We start from the raw sequence: 22,204 nt of genomic DNA on the forward strand, positions 1-22,204 counted from the left end.
AGTTCCTCACAACATCTGGACATCATCACCTCATCCTTTCACAGCTGTCATTTGCCATCAGCAGTTCAGAGTAATTTCAGGCATTACAGTCCATTACTCACACATTTTGATTCATTACTGAGAATACTATTCCTGACAAATATCCCAATACTCTGAAATTACAAACAGCTTGGGGAAGACTGCAGTTAGAGCAACTTAAAAAGCATGCTGGGTATTTTCATGTATGCCTGATTTCTGAGCATGACTGAAAATCAAAGTTTTATTCCCACAGGAACTAAACTTTTCGCATACATAGTATCACTGTGATAGTAAAATTGCAAGGTTAAATCCCAGACTGCTTTAGTTCTGAACGTCAAGAATGAACATTCTGAGACAAGCTGGAATTAGCTCACATGGGGAATTGAGAAAGGCGGCTGAAGGAGAATTCAAGGATTTGGCAAATGAAGCCAAGGTCACCTGACCTAGTGCTGGTGATAATCCCACCTCAAACTGGAGCTAGACCAGCTTTAGCCTAACAGAGACCCTTCACAAGCTCACATGCTAACTTATTCTATCAATTCCAGCATGTTTTAACAGTTAAAACAGCCATAGGATTATAAAGACTAACATTAAATATGGCATTTGGAAAGCACTAACCCTCACAAATGCAGACCAAAATGGAAAGCTTAAACCACCCTCAATCTTACATATTGGTAACCAACTAGGGGGCAAAAAGAAAAAATCAAACATGCTACTCAATCATCCCAATATTAAGCAAAGGACAAGAAAATTCAATCACAATTAAACTCCTTTATTAATATCAACTCATCTTTAATCAGTACTTCAATTCCATTTTTATTCCAGCAATGATTACAACAAAATGAAGACATGCTTTTAGTTCAGAGAAGTTTAATTAACTGATCTTGGATATGATGCAGCTAAGTCTGAACAAAGAGAATTGAGAAGGCTTTAATGCACATCAGCTTGTAGGAAACATAACAATACAGCATGTGCTATCTATGTGGGATCCAAACACTCTATCTTAAAAACAGCAAAGCAAGAAGTTAAGCAGTTCTTGCAGGAAATAAAAAGCCACGTGTGCTAAGGAAATCAATGCACTAGCCTGTTAACAAAGTAGATCTTAATGAATTACAATTGTGTCTGAGAATGAGCAAGGCATACTGTAAATTAAAAGTTAAGGACAAAGTTCCTCTGACAAACCTTAGAACAAATTTCAGGTGGATTTAGTATTTAACTTACTATCCTGGACACATCTTTAGCTCAGAGTTCCACCTTCACCTCTTTCTCACATCCATCTGTGAAAACCCTTTGCTAATGAAAACAAGGATACTGGTGTAAAATTGCAGTGAATATAGAAATGAATAAACTGTAAATGCTGAACAGAATTTTAGAGTTTACCATATAGAGACTGTTTAAAATATATATATATATTTCTGAAAGTCAGTTATTCTGACTTCCTGAGGAATACAGCCTGCCTGCCTTCCTTCCTGAGTCTTCCAGAAGTACCTGTGCTGAGGAAAATGTTAATCAGGAAGTTGCTTTCTCACTCCATCTGTCCACTAACTTCTTTTCTGTGTACTCACAAGATCCTTTAACCAGTGAATCAAAAGGCATCCTAACATGTCTGGGTACACAAAACACCACCTAATTAAAACTGCAGTATCAATGTCCTTGAGAAGCAAAATAGCAAAGATTAAATGGACTAACCACACAAAACACAAAGGATGACTGGCAAGACTTTACAGATCTGCTGCTTAGGACACAGGAACAAACAGGTTACAAAAGCCAGCAGTCCTCACTGCAAGCTCCTCTGAGATTACTAGAGAGACTTGCACACAGCCATTTATTACTTCATGGCACCACACTTGTAGCTTTGTCACAAAGATTTCCACTGGTTTAGATAAATTTATACACCTCCTTCAGGTCAGTTAAGCTGATGCAACACCTTGTGTGGACACCTGTATTGCCTCAGAACAGAATTCTTCTTAAAGTAGTTTAAAAGTATTGATTTAATCAAATAAATATTTAGCTGCTTTCCAATTTTGTGATGCATGACTTCTCCACAACACCCCCAGAATTTACTAGGAGGAAAATCAGCACATTTCAGGACAATCAAGCTTTTCAGATTGCACTCCTATACAAACAGTCCTCTCCCATTGCTGGAAGTTACTGTTATCAAAACCAAGTATATTTCCAAACATAGCCCCTTCTCTCCAGTGAAACCAGCTCATTTTTTAAGTCTCCATCTTGTCCCAAGAAAAGTGACTGACCAGAAATTTAATAAAAGCTTCACTGATCAGATTCAGCATATGATCACTGAATGAAAAGTGCTTATTTTAGAACAGAAAACAACCATACTTCCTCTAAAAAGAATATTAATATAGCACTACATGGAAAATCACTGACAAGGGATCTAAACACTATAATTCATTCAAAACTGGAAATTAAAGAGAACATATTTGAGATCTCTGTATGAAAATCATAACCATAGTGAACACAAACATTACAGCTAGATGAAATTTCACATTTTTGAAAGCAATTATACTATTTACTTCTCCTAAAGTCCAAATTAAATAAAATCATAATTTCTTCAGCTACGTATTTATCCAGCCCCTATTGGGATTTAAATACAGCATCTCCATTAAGTCAATGCTACTGAGAATGTTTTAATCAAGTTTAGTGTGATGCACATGCTCCTTCACCAACACCAGATTCTCTTTTAGGTTCTACTGGATTTGTTTGTTCCTCTTCTTTCAGCTTCACTTCTCTGAAGTCTTCCCTGACTTCTTCTAACAGACCTGGCTTGAAGATGACATCCAGTGCTGTCATTGCCAAAGCCTTGGCTGTGCGCAAGGCGTAGAACTGAGCAGTCTGTGACCCTGCAGAAAAAAAATGTAAGGGCAATTTCAGCTTAGATTACCAATATTCAGCCACCTGCTTGCTGCACAAGGGATATTTTATAAAGTAAGATTAGAAGTTTCAGCTTCAAGAACGTTTTCTTAAACATCTACTTGCATGAAGTAAACCTATTTTTCCATGCCTCAAGTACTTAATTTTCTGCTACTGACAAAAACAACTAAGACTGAGAACAGGAATGTTGAGTGTTCATATTATGCTCTTCAGAAAACGTGGAGTTTTATAAGCTAGCATTGTTACATTTCCTGTATTTTAGGAGTAAAAATTACTTATCTTTCAGCTCAATTTCAGAAATTCTTCTGAATATGCTGTTATAGATAATCCTTCTAATTTCTTTTTTATCTTTTAGTATGAGGAGTGGTTATCCTACCCATATACATATAACCTCAAACACAAACGAAGAAATTCTATATTTGTCAGCTTTTTCTGCAACTCTACAATAAATGTTAATTGTTTTCCCTTCCACTCACCTGCAGCTTCTGTGTACTGCTCAGTGTGATTCAATGCATCAGAGCCAATATAAAAATAAGGATGAATCCCAGGGACCACAAATGTAACATTTCCAAAGTCCGTCGAACCTAGAAGCAGCACAGATATTTTCTTAATAAAAGTGCTTAATAAAAGTTTTGAATGCTGTAAGAAAATGATAGACATTCTCTCCAGCCTATGTCTAAAATGGAGTATCCTTTGCCCCAGATACTAAAATAAGAACATTTCTAATGAGCCATTATCCATACAAATATATCCTGTCAGCAAGGTGTTTTTCCCTAACTAGCCATCTTCAGGAGCTGCCTCCAGTGCACTTCTGATCAATGACCAGTTACTGGACTGCAAGGAAGATGTATCAGCATGTTCTTATTCCTTTTACTGCCCATTTTTATCAAGCATCTCCTGACAGTAAGCTGTTAGTTCAGAAACAGGAAAGCTGCAAACCTTGGGAGTGTCAGGCATTTCAGCCATTTCCCTGTTAGAGCCTTCAGAACTAGGCCAAACAATTCCTGCTTCTCACCAGTATGCAAATATTCAGCATTCTGTAGGGGACTAAAGTAGAAACTATTAATCTTTAAACAAAAACAGATTGAGGGTAACTGGTTTTACCCCCATGTGTTTTGATTATTCTCACTGATGGAAATCCCAACAGCACAAGCACCCTTGAAATAAAATCAGAAGTAAACTCCAGATAAAATGCTAGGTCTTTGTAGACAAACACCTGATAGCAATGTTGCAGATTTCAATGATGATTCTTTCACGCCTATCACTTTCAGTATGTTATCTAGCCCTTATCTCACAGCCTTATCTACTGAATGGGGTCATCCCAAGGTAGAAGTTTCTTCACGGTCAATCATCCAAGAGTCTACAACTACATCCCAAGTGGCTTTGGCTTTTTCTTTTCCCCCAAACAAGCAACCCACTCATTATTTGTTAAAATGACATTTTGAAGCTGGAGAAATCAATGTACCACTTATTGTGAAATCCAGGTACCAGAGGAACCATTGTTTTTTTATCAGGGAAAAAGAGGGATGACCCACTAAGATTCCAATTAACTTTCTGGGGCCAGAGATGAAAGAATTTGTTTCTTTAGTAATGGTGTATAAAATTTTTTTAACACATCAGGTAGCCTCTATATTTGTGATACTTTATGATGAGAAGATATTGCTAGTGCCTTAAGATTTAGTAATTAAACAATGGAAAAACACAGATTTTACTTGGAAGCCTACAGTTATTGAAAGTGAGTCCACAGAGCCTACATTACGAGGACAAGAGTTTGCTATTTACTCTGCTTACAAATAAGGGAAACAGCAAAGCTTGTTCAAAAACATCTCTTCCCATAAATTCAGGATGCATTTGAAGAAAATCCAACTCTTGGCACAGCAATAAGTCATTTTAATTTCCAGTAGTCGGTACTACTGATTCCTTCTTTGGCCAATCTGGACACACAAACCAGAAGTTCTGCACGCTCCAGACTAAACCAAAGGTTCTAGACCGGCCTTTCTAAGTCCCAATACACAAACTGCTGCAAAGACTGTGCTGCCCTTTTCCCTACTTCCACTTAGCAAATGAAACACTAGAAATTTCACATCATCATAGCTCTCAGTCATGTCATTCCTCCTAAATTCATATCCATATTCAATGTACTACCAGTTGATATGTTATTTTTGCTGAGTAGAAGACGTTTAAATTGGGTATTTTCTAGCAACATGGAGAGGCAAAATGCAGGCAGCTTTTAATAAAAATCTAACAGCTAAATCTTCCCCTCTATCAGACAAAATGTTACACTCTTTATGGGAATAAGATAGAGGTATGTTTAGAACATCAGGTGTTTAGTGATTTCCATAAAAAAACCTGAAATTGTGTGCTTGCTAGACACATATTGATTGGCATTCTTTCTGGAAGCATAAGTAATTGCAGTTACCAATGCAATATACATAATCCTGTGCTACCTTCAACAGAGAGATACTGGAGTTCCAGCCTCTCAAAAATATATCCTGAAGCCTCTTCAAGTCACTGCATATTTAGTGGAGTCAGTATTACCACAAACATGAACAGAGGGGAAAACACAAAAGATTCCAGGAAACATTTATATACAGTCCCAAGCTTCAAAAGTGGAATTTTCAAATATACTAGACCTTCTTCTTTATCAGTTTTGTGCACAGGAAGCCAATGAACCCCATGAATACTACATTTTGACTAGATTAAGGTATCACAGGTGTGGGTAAGGGCTCAACTAAGCCCTGTGTAACTAAGCCATCTGCTTTAGGAGGTTATGGATATCCTGTAGTAAAGTCCTACGAACAGCAGCAGGAGAAACAGGTCCTGGCAGCTGGTCCAAGCTGGCTCAGTCTCACAGGATGTCACACCCCTGGCTGTGTGCCTGTGGCCTGAGGTGCTCAGGGAAGCCCTGGTGACGCTTTTCTGCCTAGAGTGATACCTGGGAGCAGAGCCACACTAATGCCCACGCAGAGGTGGCAGCGAGTGCGCCCAGCTCTGAACGACTGTTCTGCTGCACAGACATGGAGAAGCAACTGAGCTATCTTCCTTCCCTTTCAACAGAGGAAACTGACATCCTAAAAGAAAACATTGAAAACCACATGAAAACTAAACAGAAATAGAGGTCTTGAAAAAGATGACACAAAATACTCAATCCCCCCACCAGAAAAGGGTAGCATACAAAGTTCCACTCCTATGGCTCTGGAGACTGTGCTTTGTTATTTGTCCTGAATTCCCACTGCAAAAATTCAGAGGAGAAGCTGTGAAAAGAAAATTCAGTAAACCCTACTGCATTGTGAGATAAAAAAAGCAATTGCTCAAGCACATTTTGACATTTGACACGCAATTCAAGGACAGGACAGTCATACAGGGAGTTTTGGTTTAAGCAAGTTAATTGTTAACATTGAGCATATCATATAACTTACATATGAAAGCCCTACTGCAGCTGGGTGTCTGTGGAAAGTTCACTTCAAGACCTCTGAACAAAAGCAAAATCACTGATATACATGATCATCCTTACTACAGAGGTTTCAAAGAACCAACTAGCAGAGCTCCAGAAAGTTGCACTACAGTAAACATGTTAAGGTTCCTCAGTCTCCTTCTTTGGCTAAACAAGCAAAGCAGTAAATCTTATTTGTATTACACTGAAGAAAGTAGGAAGAAATCTGTCTTAAGTTATCATTTGTTTTTAAACACGAGACAATGAACCACTTTAATTTGAAAGGCAAGTAAGAAACAGAAAAAAATCCCATCACCATTAGATACCAAGAATTTCTTTAGATACAATGTCTCCCCTACCCACAAAAAGGAATTTGGAGAGCTGCTCCTAAACACCAAATTTGTACAAACTCCAAAGACAATCTGCATTTAATAAAGAGAAGATAAGTACTACAATCAAATTAATTAAAATAACTTTTTACTGAGAACAGTATCTTCCTTCTAAGAGAAAAACCTGTAGCATGAATGGAGTAAAAATGTTCATAAATACAGTTAAGATCAGTAGTGAAGGCTCAAAGTATGAGCAGAAGTTGAGACTTGAACAGAGCTCCTGTAGGAAGATTCTGAAAAAAAAGTGTTAAGGATAACAAGAAACCCACCTAAGCATTCAAGAATTCCCATTGCTGTTACAGCTCAGAGACTAAAAAAGTTAAATTGGTTAAGACATAGTCAGGACCCAAAAGTGAACACCTACTTGAAGAGCACCCTTTGGAAAACTAATCCATTGAACTCATAAACTAAAATTAGAGGCATGTAATTACTTGTTAATGAAAAGATTAAATTAGAGTTAGTGAGATTCTTAAACTTAAAGTTATAAATCTCTCCAAAAACTCCCTCTAAAATAATTGCTAGATTCTAGTATATTTGTTTATATGTAAGCTTGGAAAATGTTATTAAACAAGGTTCCTAAAAAAAAGGTCTCATCCCCATTTATAGCAAACCAGGATTCTGTATTTTAAAGCCACAGAATGAGAGACAATTCATTACACATGCTCATATTCTCAGAAAGACTGCTCTTAGCTTTCTATTCCTTCCCCCAGCCAAACTGCTTATTACTTGAAATATTTTCAGAATTATTATAAGAAGGTGTTTACTGCTTTTCTTACCTCTTCTTAGTTTCTACAACAAATAGAGAAACGCAGGCCAGAGATATAAACCTTCTACAGAGCTTTAGCTTTGTAATTTGGCTTTTTCTTCTGTGTTTAACTTAGCTCTAATTTGTTATTTTATACACTTGAAGCTTGATCAACCTAAGCTTGAGATACAATGAAAAATGCAGCTGGAGTTACCTGACAAACCATTCAAGATAGCATCTTCTGATATAAAATCTATTCCAAGCTTCTTTCCATTCTCCTTGTAAATTTTCTGCAGGCTCTTATTTGGAAGCACATTGTAGTAATCATTTTCACCACCTTTTATTTCCACCTAGACAAAAACCCCAAATCACTGTAAGTTTTTCTCCAGTGTAAGCCAGTTCAATGTAAACAATCTGAAGGCCAAAAAAAACCCCTACATATCCAGACTTCAAGCCCAAGGCAAAACAGACATAAACGCTAAGTTTATTTCAAAAATACAACATCCTGCCAAATATTACCCTCCATCAAAACACTGCTGATGTTCTGTTCAGCTTGCACTAGACAGCCAAATTCCAGAAGAAAGGATTTCAAAATTTTCTCCAAAAACAAGAAACAAATATTTCCTGTAACAGTGTCTAATGATTTTGTCTGCAAGTACTATTAAACTACATAGAAATAAACACAGGCTTTTATCAAACTATGTTACCTTTTTTCAGAATGCTTCCAATAACTACAGCCCCATTCATGACATGGCTTCATACAGGTAAGAAATTTGAAAACAAATGGAAAAAAAAAAATCTATCAATGTCAAATTTCAAAAGAGGTTTTAACTTTCATTTGCATAAAGTGCACTTTCTGAACCTCTTTTCCAGATATAGTGAAGGGGGCACAGTAGGAAAACAACTTTTAACATTTCAAGAAGACTATAAAAGTGACATTCACATACCCCATATCTATTTGTTTTGATGACCACATACATTCTTTTTACAGCTGAATTAGTCATAAGCTTGTAATTAACAGCCAAGTAGAACTATCTATCTTAGCAGCACAAAAAAGGTAATCATATTGCTTGAACCAGCTAGATGAGACACTTCCATTTACTAAAAGCAAAACAAATGAGAATGCAGATTGCTAATTGAAATATCATTCAATTGCTATATGAGCCTGCTGCTTAATGGGGCAGTGGACCTAATGACCAAGAATATGGGGAAAAAAACAGACAGAATACCCAATACCTGTTTTGCTTGTTTCTACAGGTGAGGTTTGCCATCAAGCCTCCCAGGTCTCTGAGCCTAGCAGCACTATCTGTAGGATAGAAGCATCACCCACAGCAAAACAACAAGAAATTACAGGACACTTAAAGAAATTGAATGTACATGGGATCAGGCAGGATGCACCCAAGGATGCAGAGTAAGAGAAGCAGAAATACAGTCTGGGAGCCATTATTTTTTTAAATGTCACTGAAACAGAGGGCTGTTCCAGCTCACTGAACAACACCTAAATGTCACATCCTCTTGAAGGGCCAAGAGTGAAAACTACACACTCCTCAGACCATCCTAGTCTCAAGTTCCCAGAGGGATTACAAAGCAAATAAATCCTCCTAGAACTCATGCCCAGGCTCAAGAATCACAAGGTGATTGTGAGCATCCACCACACAAGATGGAACTCATTTAAGAGTAGATAGTGCATGACCAAGCCTAGCTTTGCATGACAACATGACTGGCTCAGATGACACAAGACATGCAAGCTCCAAGTGTTTTATAATCAGCAGCACAAAATACCACATTGCTGCCTGTTACTGTAGCACCCATCTGCAACTGAGACTGGTGCCATTAGCATTTTAGTATTTTTATTACTGATGGAGATGTGTTTGTTTGGTTTCTCCTCAAATCAAGACTGGAGCTAGGCCAGGGGAAGGCCACCAAGATGACTGAGTGGAGAACACAATGTACAAGGACAGGCTGAAAGAACTGGATCTGCTGAGCCCTCACAGAACAGAAGGTTAGTGGGGCATCTTACTGCTGTCTAGAGTTACCAGATGGGAAGGGTACAGGGAAGGCAGGACCAGACTTCTCAGATGTCAGTGATCCAACAAGAAGCAGCAAAGGAAATCCTGTTGGATACAACAGAATCACAGAGGGTTGATGTGGGAAAGCACCTATGGAGGTCACCTTGTCCAGTTCCCCTGCTCAATCAGGGTCACCTAGAGCTGCTTTCCCAGAACCATACTGAGGCAGCTTTTGAGTATCTCCAAAGAGGGAAACACAGCAATCTCTGCAGGAAACCTGTGGCAGTGCTCAAGTCATTGCAGCATAAACATTAGGAAAACCCTTGCTCACCACGAGGTGTGTAGAGCACTTTTTGAGAGAGGTGGTAGAATTTCATCCTTGGAAGTATTCAAAAGTTCACATGGCACTCAGCAACCTGCTCTAACTGGTCTTGCTCTGAATGGAGAATTAGACCAGATGACCTCCAGAGGTCTCTCCCAACACATATTCCTCTAGGATTCTGTGGCATTCTATTTATAAACCAAAGCTTTCTTTCAGGACACAAAGCAACAGAACAGCAAAAAGTGTACCAGTAATTTAGATTTACTTTGGTTAAACACTATGCAGACAGAGTAAACATTGATTTCCTGTTCTGGTCTGTGTAACAGAAACACATGACATTGAATATGTTCTTACCTTGCATCCTGTGGCCACTGCTGCAGATTTGAAGCAGTTTTCAACCTTCTCTGTCAGAACAGAAAGCTCTTTCCTTGAGGGAGCACGCAAGTAAAACTCTAGTTCAGTGTAAGAAGGAATGATGTTAGGTTTCACACCACCATTTTTTATTACACCTGCAGAAAGGAAAAAGTTGTGTTGTCAGTATTAAATGCAATTGTTTGATCTTCAGCTCTCTCATTAAATTCCTGGGTCAAGAACTAAAAACATATAAACAAAAATAACAAAACATCAGCTGAAAATGAAATACAAGGAATGTAAAAAATGCAGTGTGTGGACAAAGTTTCTTCATCACGTCACATTACATGTGGAACACGTACATGTCTTTCAGCACAATTTCACAGCATTCTTTGGTTAGACATCTGTTTTACATCCCAGAGTCAAGCCAAACTAGCATTTCTAATTAATCCCCTAAAATTCAATGCATTGGAGTCATAAAATAATCTGTCTGCCAACAGAGAAAAGAATTGCTAAAAGGGATAAACTGGAGACCAACTTTCAAATGTTTCCTCAATTAGAATGTTTCCAACTTATTTTGTGATCTTGAAGAAAATCTGAACAAGTTTCTCAGCAATACTGAAACAATGTATGTATTGCAGTGCACAGAAAGTTCATTTAGATTGCTCATTTTAATTCTTCAGAAATATTGGAATGTATAACACATATAGCTTTAGTCACAAGTGCAGTTTGAGCTGAAAGCGCTCCCTCGAGGGAATGTGTGACCAACTACATCTTTTACCATTACAGCATCAAAGGCATTTCCATAAAATACAGCAATATTTAGATATTTTGACAAGAACACATGACAGATCCCAGTTTCACAACAGATGTAACTGCACTAACAGCTAGTTGTTTCCAACAGGGTGTTTCCCTGGTCTTCTACCCTCAATTTCTATAATGTGGAATTAGATTTGTTTTCTGTAGAACCTGAGAAACGTCTACCTTAAATGGAAATATTGCAGAAGTTACTGATGTGTGTCACTGAGGCCTGAAGAGACACACTATATTGTTGTAAACAGACAACAAAATATTTATTTTGGCACAGAAAACCCATTAGGATTCCAAACTTCACCTCCAGTCTCAAATACAGTCCAAATACAAAACAGTGTTGAATTAATCCAGTATCAGTATTTGTCCATAACAATAGGAACAGCTCAGATGAGAGGGACAGACATCACAGAAAAGGAAGCAGTAAGTATTCATGCAAATTTAAATGACACATATCCATAACAAACTTTCTCAGAACAAGTAGCTTCATGAGTAAAGAGTTTTCATTTGTCTTGTGCTGCACAATTGTAAGCGGGACTGGAGAGAGTCTGATTAGGTCTACAGTTAAATTTCAATACAACTGCAATATGGACTGGACAGCAGACCTGAACTACAAGTAAGCTGCCTGCACACTGCTGTAGCACCCAATTTGCCCTTCTGGATGGAAAATCTTATTTACAACCTGCTTAATACAACTTCTGGAACAGGAAAAAAAAAATCTACATTCCTGTTTTTAAGGGGGCAACATATACTCCACTCATACACAGGGAAGAAAGATCACATCAATATCTCAGATGAACTCAAGACAATGATATTTCAGTACATGAAGCATTGGTTAGAAATTCTAGACTTCAAGCAATAGAAATTATTCCAGCTTTTGTAAGTGGGGTAACACTACTATTTTTAGGATCACTTAATTCAGCCACTGATTATACAGAAAGTCTACAACATGAAGTCTCCTACACAATGTTGTAAAGAAAGCATTTCTAAAATTCAGTCTCACTCTCTGGCTGCTTGTCCTTTCCCAGAAGTAATTTAAATACTTCCACTTTGAAAAACCAGTTTTATGGCAGCAGTTTTATCAACACAGTAATTTCAGTTTTGCTACTGTTCAGGAAGCATTACCTTAGAAGGCCTTATTGTTTAGGTACTTAAGAGTTTTTGCCAACATTACCCATGTAACCTTTAGAAACTAGAAAGAAAGCAGTATTTAGGGGTTTAGGCTTAGATTCAACAGAAAACTTAGGCACCTTCAGCCTTAAACCTGCAACACATGGGTTGCAGACACCAAAACTCTTAATTATGTGCCTTGTTTTCGACAGAGAAATAGGACAGAGAGGCTGTGCCTGCTGTCTGAAATTCATTTGGGCACGCTGCACAGCAGAACTGCAAATAGCTTCATCTACAGTCAAAAGGATTAGGACTCCATCCAGATATCCTGGACAGAAATGCACACTTGAATTACATACAGCATAAGCAGCCAAGATACATAATGATCAGCTCAAAACATCTGGAAAGATTTTTAGCTCATAACAAACATTTCAAATAAACAGCTCTACATTCAGAAGTCCCATAGAATTGGCAATGTTTCTTAATTTCAACTTGGCAAAAGTTGTGCTGAGTGCAATAAGGAACCCTGGGTTTATAGCTATAGGGCAGCTTCTCCTCATTTTTTGAACCTTTCTCACTGTACAGGTAGAAATGAACAATGTTGAAGGAGGAAAAATCAAGTTTAATGGTTTCTTGTCTTTCTGCAAATTGGCCTTTCTAATTCAAAACCTACTAGATATTAAATATAAGAATACAGTGAACATCTAGTTGATTGGGCTACTAACCAGGACTATGATCTTCTGCCATCACTTGTTCTTTGTACTTTACCAAATAAATTTCATTCCAGACCACCAGACCCTTCCAATAAATGCCATCTAATTAATGGAATGTCTACTCAAAAAGTGATGCAGTAAGTAATATCTCACTTTCTGGAGCTATTTAGTCTTACACCTTTGCAAATTCACACATATTAAGGAGTTCAAGGCCATGTACCAAAATAAATTTTGCACCTTTTTCTTTTTTTTTTCTGAACTGCAACTTCAAGACTTAGAATTGATCTAACCTCTGCCTAGGCATCAGAGTCCCCTTTCAAATCTGACCTCTCAGCCTGTTTTGAGCAGTTAGTTCTGGACACTGACATCACTGTAAAAATTGCAGACACACCATTTAAATGAAATGGTGCTGTTTCATAATATTTGAAATGACTAAACTAATTTAGTGCTTTAGTGCAATGCTTTGGAATGTGTGATATTCTATGTTAGTACTTCAGCAGCCTAAACTCTAACTTGCTGGACATTAGGTTTAAGAAAGATCTCACCATGAACTCTCCAGGTCGGTTTCATCTGCTGTCTTAAAACAGACAGATTGTTGTAGGCAAGAACAGCAGCATCTAATGCATTAACTCCTTCCCAAGGATAAGCAGCAGCATGAGAAGCTTTTCCATAGTATTTCACAGTCACACTAGGAAATAAAAGGCATGGCTTATTTGTTTCTCATTCACTGAAAAAAAAAAAATCTTTGAAATGAAAAATGTCCTTTTGTTCCCACAAATATATGTTATTTAAATTTTGGTCAGCATAACACCAAACAATTTACCTGGCACTCGACTGTTGCATAGATAAACTATCTTTGAGTACAAAAAAAACCTGAAAGACTTCTAGAAAAGCAGCAGAATGGAATGATACCAAGAGCCAGTCAGGCAAGGGAGCGACTGGTGACATCATTATGTAGCCTTTTCCTGAAGAGTACACATTTCACATATTAATTAAATTTCTCCTCTGCTTTTTTTATACTGCCTGACTCTTCTGAGACTTTAAGTTAAAAACACTCTTCTCAGAGGGTAACAAACCCTTTTCTCTGATTCAAATCTGGAAGTTGAGCGTCCTAATTCTTGTCAAATAAACTGTGTACAATATCTAAGATAGCAAAAGCACGTAAGACCACATATAACCCATGTCTAAAAAACAAAAGTCAAGTTTTATGAGTATGGAAAAGCACAGCCTATTGTAAAATACATATTATTATGCTACAGCAAGGATCTTCTCTTCTTGCACCCTTCTAAAAAGGTGGCAGAAAGGCTTGCAACAAGGAGGAAATCTAATGCAAAGGCAATCCTCCAACTTCACAGAAGTCATAAAATATTGCACCTTAACATATCCAGTAAAAATTAATGCTTTGCTTCATCTGAGGGCCACTAATATTAGCTTTACAAAGTAACTTAGTATTTTAGACTGTTTATGAGAACTGTTTACAAAAGAGGAAAACATTAAATACTGACATCTACATATAAGGTCTCACTATTTATAAAATACACAAAACAATCTGTACTCCACATCCACTCCTTTATAGAAAAAACTCAATCTTCAAGCGTTCCTCCCACCCCAAGACACACAACCTGTCTCTTATCCAGCCTAACTTGCTTGTCCCTCTGTCTTGCACAAATGCCAACTCAACCAGTTATCCTGAAGTGACCCCTTGTGCTCAGAACCATGCCACAGCTGCAAGTTAACACCAGCCCTTAAACTCTGGAAGGAAAAGAGGGACACAATGCAGTGTACTGTTGCAACAGGAAACATCTCTTACTGCTCCTGCAACCCAAATTAGGCTTGCCTTTTTCTATCCCCACTGATCTTCCAAGACAATCACAGAACCCATTCTCTAGACGAGGAATTTTATTTAAAATTTCTTATCATTAAGAAATGTAAGAAACTTGTCCATTAGTATCCCAAATATTAGACTGCAACCCCTCAAATCAACTCACAAACATCCCTGGACATTCTCAAAAAAATAGAAAGGCAAAGTACAGCAGAAAGTCATGCTGCAGTACTCTCTTCCAGAAGGAACATGTGCTTCTTATTAAAAGAAATTCTTCCAGCATTCCTTTACTTGTACTTTTGCTACACAAATGTCACAGACACTCAGAAAAACCCAAGAGATTTTGCAGAATAATAACACCCTAAGCCAGTTTAAGAATACCAGCAGAAGAATGTGGATCCTGTTTGTCCAACAATAAATAGGCTGATTAAGTGAAGGGTAATTGAGTAAGAATCAGCAAACTTTGGCATGTATCCACCACTTATCCCAATATGTTAATCTTATTTCAGGCACAAGCCAATTTTCAGAATTGCAGACACAGAAATAGTAGCAACTTAGTGAACTCCAGTCCTTAAACTCCCTGCCAACAAGCAAAGACCAATGAAAATTAGAAAAGCTGTCTGTCTACCTTTGAAACCTCACAATTACATAAAATATAACAAACTCAGTATTTCAAGCTTTTGGAGATAATAAGTTGTTTCACTCAGCACTTCAATTCCATGCCTCCTCCATGTTCAAGGGTTTAAAGGCTATCTAGGACTTGCATCCTACTGCAGACTCTGACCTCTGAAAAGAGATTTCCAAACCTTACTGTATCAAACTCAAAAGGCTATTGCAAGCAGAAAGACAGAACTATCATTGAAAACTACATCTTTAAGATTATAATATGGTCCTAAGGTAAAGCAAAGGCAAGTTGGGCTAAGTCTTGAAGGAAGGTACAACAACCAGTTAAGACTTTAGAAACACGAGGAAGGAAAGTAGCAGAGAACTGGCCAGGTGATGAAAATTAACCCTGTCTGTTTTACCATGTAACTTGGCATTTACAGAAGCAAATTATCCACTGGAAACAGCCCTGGTAAAAGCAAAATGGTCAGTAATATCAAGCATATCAGAGCTAGACAATAGCACAAGCAATCTGAAATAGTTCCCAGTACAAGTCATAAATGACTCGAAAATTACTTATTTAAATAAATCAGAATTTAGTCTGAAACAGTCAAATGTAATACTTGCAAAAGCTTTTGCACTGGAGGGAGTTCACTAGTGGAGACTCTGCAGGGTAAGACCCTCTGGCATCAGGAATCACATAATAATAGAAGAATGTGACATAAAATATAGGAAAAAAACCTGCTGGCAGACTACTGCTGGGACACTGTGGAAACAGACATTTACAACACCAAAGGAAGAACAGCATGGCCTTGCAGACTGGCAGAGAAAGAAAAGAATGAAGCTCCAAAGCACTTTTTAAAAATCATGTACTTAAAGACCAAGCAATTGCCTAAGAGTTGATTGCTTGAAAATGGCTGAAGAGAAGTCTCACACGCGCCAGCTGTCTCCAAAATTGTAAGGAAACACTATGGTCCTTGCAGAAGCTGAGTAAGATCTAAGGCAATTGCACCTCATGTAGTGTGTACAATTTTGGGGATGCACATCCAGCAAAGTGTACTTTAAGGCAAACCAAGTGACCCAAAGCTCAAGTGAGCCAGTGCTGTCTCTGAACATCAGGGCCAATCAAAAGAAGACAAGATAAAATTTTCAAAGAGTTATATGGCTGGCAGAAAAGGCAGCTGTGTAGGGTAGGACTGTTGTCCATCCTGACACTGGGGGCAAACACGAAGGAAAGACAGGTACTACTATGGATCAAAACCAAAAAGTTGATGTGAGAGTTAATACACACAACATGGCTCTGACTAAATTTAGTGTGGAAGTTACTACTGATCCAAAGTTCAGTCGGGCTTAGCTGGCCAGTTATTTTCAAACGGAGGAAGGCAAACCTTCCAAACTGATTAAAAATGCATAGAGAACCACGTAACTGGCATCCAGGAAAGCATAAAACAATGACCCTTGAGACCCTGCAGTTGTATCTTTAAATTCTACTTCAACAGATGGCAGGATTTCTTCAAAAGAAACGCTTAGAACCATTATAACAAAAGATGGATTTTTGGGATATGTGGAAGATTATCTCAGATCAGTCAGGGATTTGAGCTAGGCTGAACACAGCACTTTGGAAGAATGGCTCCGAGTGCCATTCCCTAACACTAACCTGGCTCCTTAGCTGACAGCAGACACCTTTGTCTGATGGGCACCTGCAAGGCTCCGGGTTCAGCCACTGCTAAAGCCAGTCCCCTTCTCAGGAAGGGGACAAAAAGCTAACAACAAACCATCTCTTTGCACCTGAACCCACGCACTCACTCATGCTCGGCCACGTCGGGCAAGTAAGCAGCGTTTTCTTGCGAGGGGTGCGCCATGAAAACCACATCCAGGCCATCGAACGCCCCAGCCTTGATGAGGTCTATTTTGCCTCCTCCTTGCTCTTCCGCGGGGGTCCCCAGCACGGTGATCTGCAGCACAAAGGCACGGAGAGAGTCAGGGGCTATCAGGGAGCGCCCACCACCGCTCCCCCGGGAGGGCTCGCACCTGCACGGCCACGGGCTCCGCCAGGCTCTCCAGGGCGGCCTTCAGCGCCAGCGCGGCGGCGGCGCCCACCTCGGCGATGAGGTTGTGGCCGCAGGCGTGCCCCAGCCCGGGCAGCGCGTCGTACTCGCAGAGGAAGGCGAGGCGGAGCGGGTCCTGCGGGGCCGCCGTGCCCCAGTCGGCGCGGAAAGCGGTGCCGAGCTTGTAGCGCGGCTGCACGGCCCAGGCGGCGCCGGGTAGGTCCCCGCCGGAGAAGAAGCGGGTCAGGGCGTCGTGCGCCTGGTGTTCCGCGTACGCCAGCTCGGGACGGCTCCAGATGTCGCGGCTCAGCGCGCCCAGACGCGCAGCGTTCAGATCCACGCTCTCGCACGCTCGCTGCTTCAGCGCCTCCAGCGCGGCGGCGGCGGAACCGCTCTCCGGCGGCTCTTGCGGCTTCATGAGGCCTCGGGAGCACCGGTCCTCAGCCGAGCCGCACCAACCGCCCGCACCTGCCCTCCGGCGCGACACCTGCGCTGTTCCCCCTTTTATCGCCTCTCTTCGCCGCGAGGCACGGCGGGAAATGTAGTTCCCAATCACGGCCTGGCCTGCAGGCGGCGCCCAACCGGAACTCCCCGCCCCAGCGTGCCTGGCGCGGCCCTCCGCCAGCCGGCGGAGGTTCGGGGGCCCGCCCGCAGCCCGTGCTGGCTGCGCTGCCGGGGCCGCTCACTCAGGCCCCCACCCGCGGGATCGCGGAGGGAATCGGAAGGGTAACGGTGGGAAACTCATAGTTTGAAGTAACGACAGTACCACAGGGAAAGCAAAAGCCATGTACACAAACAAAGCAAGGAATGAATTCCCTGCTTCCCATGGGCAGGTGGGTGCTCAGCCATCCCCAGGAGAGCAGGGCCCCATCACACCTCAGGGTCACTTGGGAACACAAACGCCATCGCTGCAAACGTCCTCCCCTTCCTCCTTCCTCCTGCCTTATGTACCGAGTGTGATGTTCCATCGTCTGGAATGTCCCTGTGGTCAGTGGGGTCACCTGTCCGGGTCACCTGTGTCTCCTCCCAAGCTCCCCCAGCCTGGCAGCACAGAAATCAGGAAAGGCCTTGGCTCTGTGTAAGCCCTGCCCAGCAATAACAAAAGCATCTCCACATCATCATCGCTGTGTTCAGCACAAATATAAAACACAGTCCCGTGCCAGCCATTGTGAAGAAAATTAACTCCACACCAGCCAAAACCAGCATAAATTACTAGAAAAATAAATTACGTGTTGGAAGAATTGCCTTGTTAAACTTTTGGGCTTGGTGTGCTTCAGTGATCTCAGACCTGATGGGGAGAGGGTGGTGTTAAAAAAGCTTGGAAAGAAGGATGTCCTGCTGATAGTGGGTAAAAAGAATGCAGAATTTCCAGACCACAAGGACATTTGGCAGAGCTCCTACGATAAGGAAGAAACTAACAAAGCCAATTCAGCGACTGTGCTGAAATCAGCTCCAACTGGGTGAAATGTAATTCTGGTAGAGGGAGATTGTAACCACCAACTCATGGCCCCCTGACTCAAAAGAAGGGAAAGACTGAGTATGTGTACTAATTAGCACAAGAAGAGAGGGACTCACTTTACCAATAAAAAATAGAACACTAAGTAGTAGGAGAACTATGTAACTTGTAGCCAAGGAACAATCATACCTTTGCTAAAATGTGTAAGGAGTGAAATCTTTTGATAGTGGATTTGCCACCCAGCATGCCTTTCTTTGCAGAACTGTAAATAAATAGCTGACTCTGAGTGTGGATTGGCCTCTCTTACACTGGGTGTAAGAACCTAATTTGGCACAACATGCTGATGGAACACATGCCTTGTTACATACATGTGTTGCCATCAAAACACCCAGAGGTTGCATTCAAGTGCTGTGGCTCTTCTGGGCTTGGAAACACCCTGTCTTCTTTGACCTCTTAATTTTTTTTTTCCAACCAGGATTCCTGTTTGTCTGGATTTGGGTTAGATCTTTACATTTCTCTGGGATTTCTGCAGTCCAGGCCTGTGAGAGCCAGCTGGTCAGGAGTTTTAGATACAGTTACATAGCAAGAAACCTGCCTATTGAACCAACCCATAGCTGACAAAAATTGAAGTCAACAGCATGAAAATGATAAATTCTGGGTTTTGGGGTTTTTTTTCCTTTATTCATTTATCCACTGTATTCTTTCTCCACAACTTTTCTGTCAGCTGGAGAGGTGCTTTGGTGTGCTGAACTGCAGGATCCCCCTCTCCACAGAAGATGAGGAAGATTCTTTTCCTAGTGACATCCAAACCCTGCAGGACTCTTGGTCGCTCCAAGAAGAGCTCAGGCTCCCATGCCTTACATTTGTCATGAGCTATTTTTACCCTTGGAACACACTACAAGTATGTTGACAAGTACTATGGTTATGGTCAGTTCTTTCCTCCACCCCCAAATTCTTCCAAGTGGAATAAAGCCATCAGCCCCAAAACGTGCTGAACTTAGTTTGAACTCTGGACAAATGTTGAACTATCCTTATGAATACATGCAGTAAGTATTTGTCAGCAGCTGAGGGGGCACATACTCAGCAGAGGGTCAAATAATTCAGATCTGTTTCCCAAGGGATTTTTAGGGCTGAAGCCCTTTGGAACAGGCAGAATGTTCCAGAGCAAAGTGCCAGGCCAGCATTCTTTAGGAACAATCACTCTAGGCATACATCAAACTCAATCACTCTTGCACTCATGGAAAAAGCTGGCTCCCACTTTAAGTTTTAGTGAGAAGGGGAAAAAAAAACCCCTCATGTATGTTTTCTTCCCAAATACCCGATTCCTTGAGGCACTACTGTTCATTGTATAGTTTTGTATTTCTTCAATAAAAACACAGGTTCCTGTTGGACCTGCACAGATTCATTGAGGACACTCCAGAGCTTCACATACCCGATCAGTGTGTGGCATTCCAGCTGGGAATGCTGAGCCTCAGAGCCACAGCTAACAGGAATGGTGAGGCTTGGCCACAGAGCACATTGTTCTGTGGCAGCTGCCTCCAAACAAGCTAGCTGCTGGCTGCTTGTTTGGAGGGCTGAAGAAGGAGTAGAGAGTGCACATGAATGCCAGCATCTGAAAGTGGGACAAAATTAGCACTGGCTCCTCCAGGAAAATTCACCACTCATGGGGAACAGCTAAATTACTTTTAGGGATTATGTTATCTGCTCACATCTTGAGGTTTTCCTTTCCAGCTGAGATCTCAGATAATCAGAGGGTTGAATTACTAATGCGACCACTGTCTCATTTGCATGAAATTAACCTTTAGAATACATTCGGAATCCTCTTTGTCTGCTGTGAGGATTTGTGAAGCATACAGCACTAAGCCAATAATTTTAGAAATTTCAGCATTACAGAGTTTATGCCAGCTTGAGAGTTCCAATTTGCATGTTTGAAAAGGGGCAATATGTATCATAATGAGTGTTCACATCAGTTAATACTGGGTATGTTTGTTATTTTGGTATGTTCCACTTCACAACCCCAGATATTTTGCACAATTTGTGTATAGCCTGAAAGTGTGGTTCCTTGGGAGGGACTTGCTGACCAGAGAGTTTCCCTCCATACCTCCTGGAATGTGCTCCTGCTGCTACTTCTCCTGTGTTCTCCTGTGTTGTCTTCAATGAGCTAGTTCAGTCATTAAAAATCTGCTTAGAAAAGAAAAATGGATATTTTTCATGAAACAGTTTTGCAAGACACACAATAGATCTCTGCTTCCAAAAGTTCACAATTCCATCATGATTTTCCCTCATCCAGCCAAGAATTTGTGCCACTCACTAGGCTGCCTTTGGTATTTGCAGGACCTTTACCTGAGCTGATGCAATTCACTAAAATGGCACAAAAAAGGCTTGTTCAAAAAGTTTGGTAATTTTCTTTTGGTTTAGTGAGTTACATTGGGCAAAGGTCCATGAAGAGCCAGGACAAGGAAGCTGTAGTGAGACTAGATGTGTGGAAGCCTGAGCTGCTCAGCCACCCTGATAAATCCTACCCTGAGAGAGCTGCTGGGAGCATCACTGTCAAGGACAGCCCACAGAACTAAAAATAAACATAGCTGCAACACGTATTAAAGCAAAGTGGGGGGCTTGGTTGTGAGCAAAGCCTTCACATAAGCTGAAGACTAAGCAAGGCCACAAGAAATTTTAATCTGGCACAATAAAAACAGTGCTGTGATTCCTGAAATCAGTCCAGTTCAGGAAAGAGAAAGGAAAGGGTGTAAAGTTCTTTTATTCATAAGAAACAGATGCCTGTTAATGAGACTTTCATTCCTTTAATAAAGAGACTTTTCACTCCCATTCTTGTTCATATTCTGTTGTTTGTGTGGAAGAACCACTGGATATTTTCCCCAGAGATGGGATGGTACCTTGCAAATTAGCAATAATTTTCTTGCTCCTTATATTAGAAAATTTCAGGTCTCAGTTACTACATTATCATATATTTTCTTCTGATTTAGGACAAGGCATCAGTCTTTTAACCTTTTATGCTGATTTGAAAATTCATTGAATATCTTCAAGAGGAAGAAAACATTTATATTCAGTACCTTTGTTTGCTATGGGTTGTACCTTGGGTCATGATTACAGAAATATTTTATTATAGTCAATCTAAATTATAAGTCAACAAAATGAAAAACATATAACCATAACATGTTGTTTTCTAAGACAGAGTAAAAATACTGGTCCATTTTTTTTAAAAAAGGTAAAAAATACTATGATGATATTTTGATTGTGCTAAACAAATTATAATGGAGCATTAGACCGTTTAAAATACTGTTACTATATAGAGGAAAAACCCTGGAAACATTTCTTTGGAAAAAGCAAGAATTGTACATATATTTGTTCATAAATAAACAAGAACAAACCTCACAGCTGCTAATTCAATTCATATTCCTGGAATCAGCCTGTAAACAAATGCTTGTATTTTTGTTTTGGAGGGTGGATGAAGTTCAGTAGCTT

The 22,204-nt window shown here is 40.2% G+C and overlaps 1 protein-coding gene across 4 annotated transcripts; it reads right to left on the minus strand.

Moving 5' to 3' along the window:
- Positions 1 to 769: 769 nt before the first annotated feature.
- PM20D2 (peptidase M20 domain containing 2) lies at positions 770 to 17,795 on the minus strand. Of its 4 annotated transcripts, none has more exons than XR_012579740.1 (8): positions 17,249 to 17,795; positions 17,024 to 17,172; positions 13,338 to 13,480; positions 10,163 to 10,317; positions 7,692 to 7,827; positions 5,846 to 5,981; positions 3,387 to 3,494; positions 2,848 to 2,879 (listed from the first exon to the last, which is right to left on the minus strand). XR_012579740.1 is itself a non-coding variant. In XM_074538268.1 (7 exons), exons 1-7 carry the CDS (start codon positions 17,681 to 17,683, stop codon positions 2,677 to 2,679), a joined length of 1,329 nt encoding a protein of 442 aa, XP_074394369.1. In that variant the 5' UTR covers positions 17,684 to 17,791; the 3' UTR covers positions 770 to 2,676. The 4 variants fall into 4 exon arrangements, 1 of the variants encoding a protein (XP_074394369.1); XR_012579739.1 differs by having other exon boundaries at positions 2,859 to 2,879; positions 3,850 to 5,981; XM_074538268.1 differs by lacking the exon at positions 5,846 to 5,981 and having other exon boundaries at positions 770 to 2,879; positions 17,249 to 17,791.
- Between the last annotated feature and the right edge of the window lie 4,409 nt (positions 17,796 to 22,204).

Source organism: Zonotrichia albicollis, chromosome 3 (assembly GCF_047830755.1).
Source record: "Zonotrichia albicollis isolate bZonAlb1 chromosome 3, bZonAlb1.hap1, whole genome shotgun sequence".
Lineage (NCBI taxonomy): Eukaryota > Metazoa > Chordata > Aves > Passeriformes > Passerellidae > Zonotrichia > Zonotrichia albicollis.

Excerpts from the sequence above, each read along its gene's own strand:
- PM20D2 (XM_074538268.1), bottom strand. The coding sequence starts at position 17,683 with ATGAAGCCGCAAGAGCCGCCGGAGAGCGGTTCCGCCGCCGCCGCGCTG. Across the intron at positions 7,828-10,162 it reads CAGTGGCCACAGGATGCAAG|GTGGAAATAAAAGGTGGTGA; the intron begins GTAAGAACATAT and ends GTTTTTGTCTAG. Across the intron at positions 3,495-7,691 it reads TATCTTGAATGGTTTGTCAG|GTTCGACGGACTTTGGAAAT; the intron begins GTAACTCCAGCT and ends TGCTGCTTCTAG.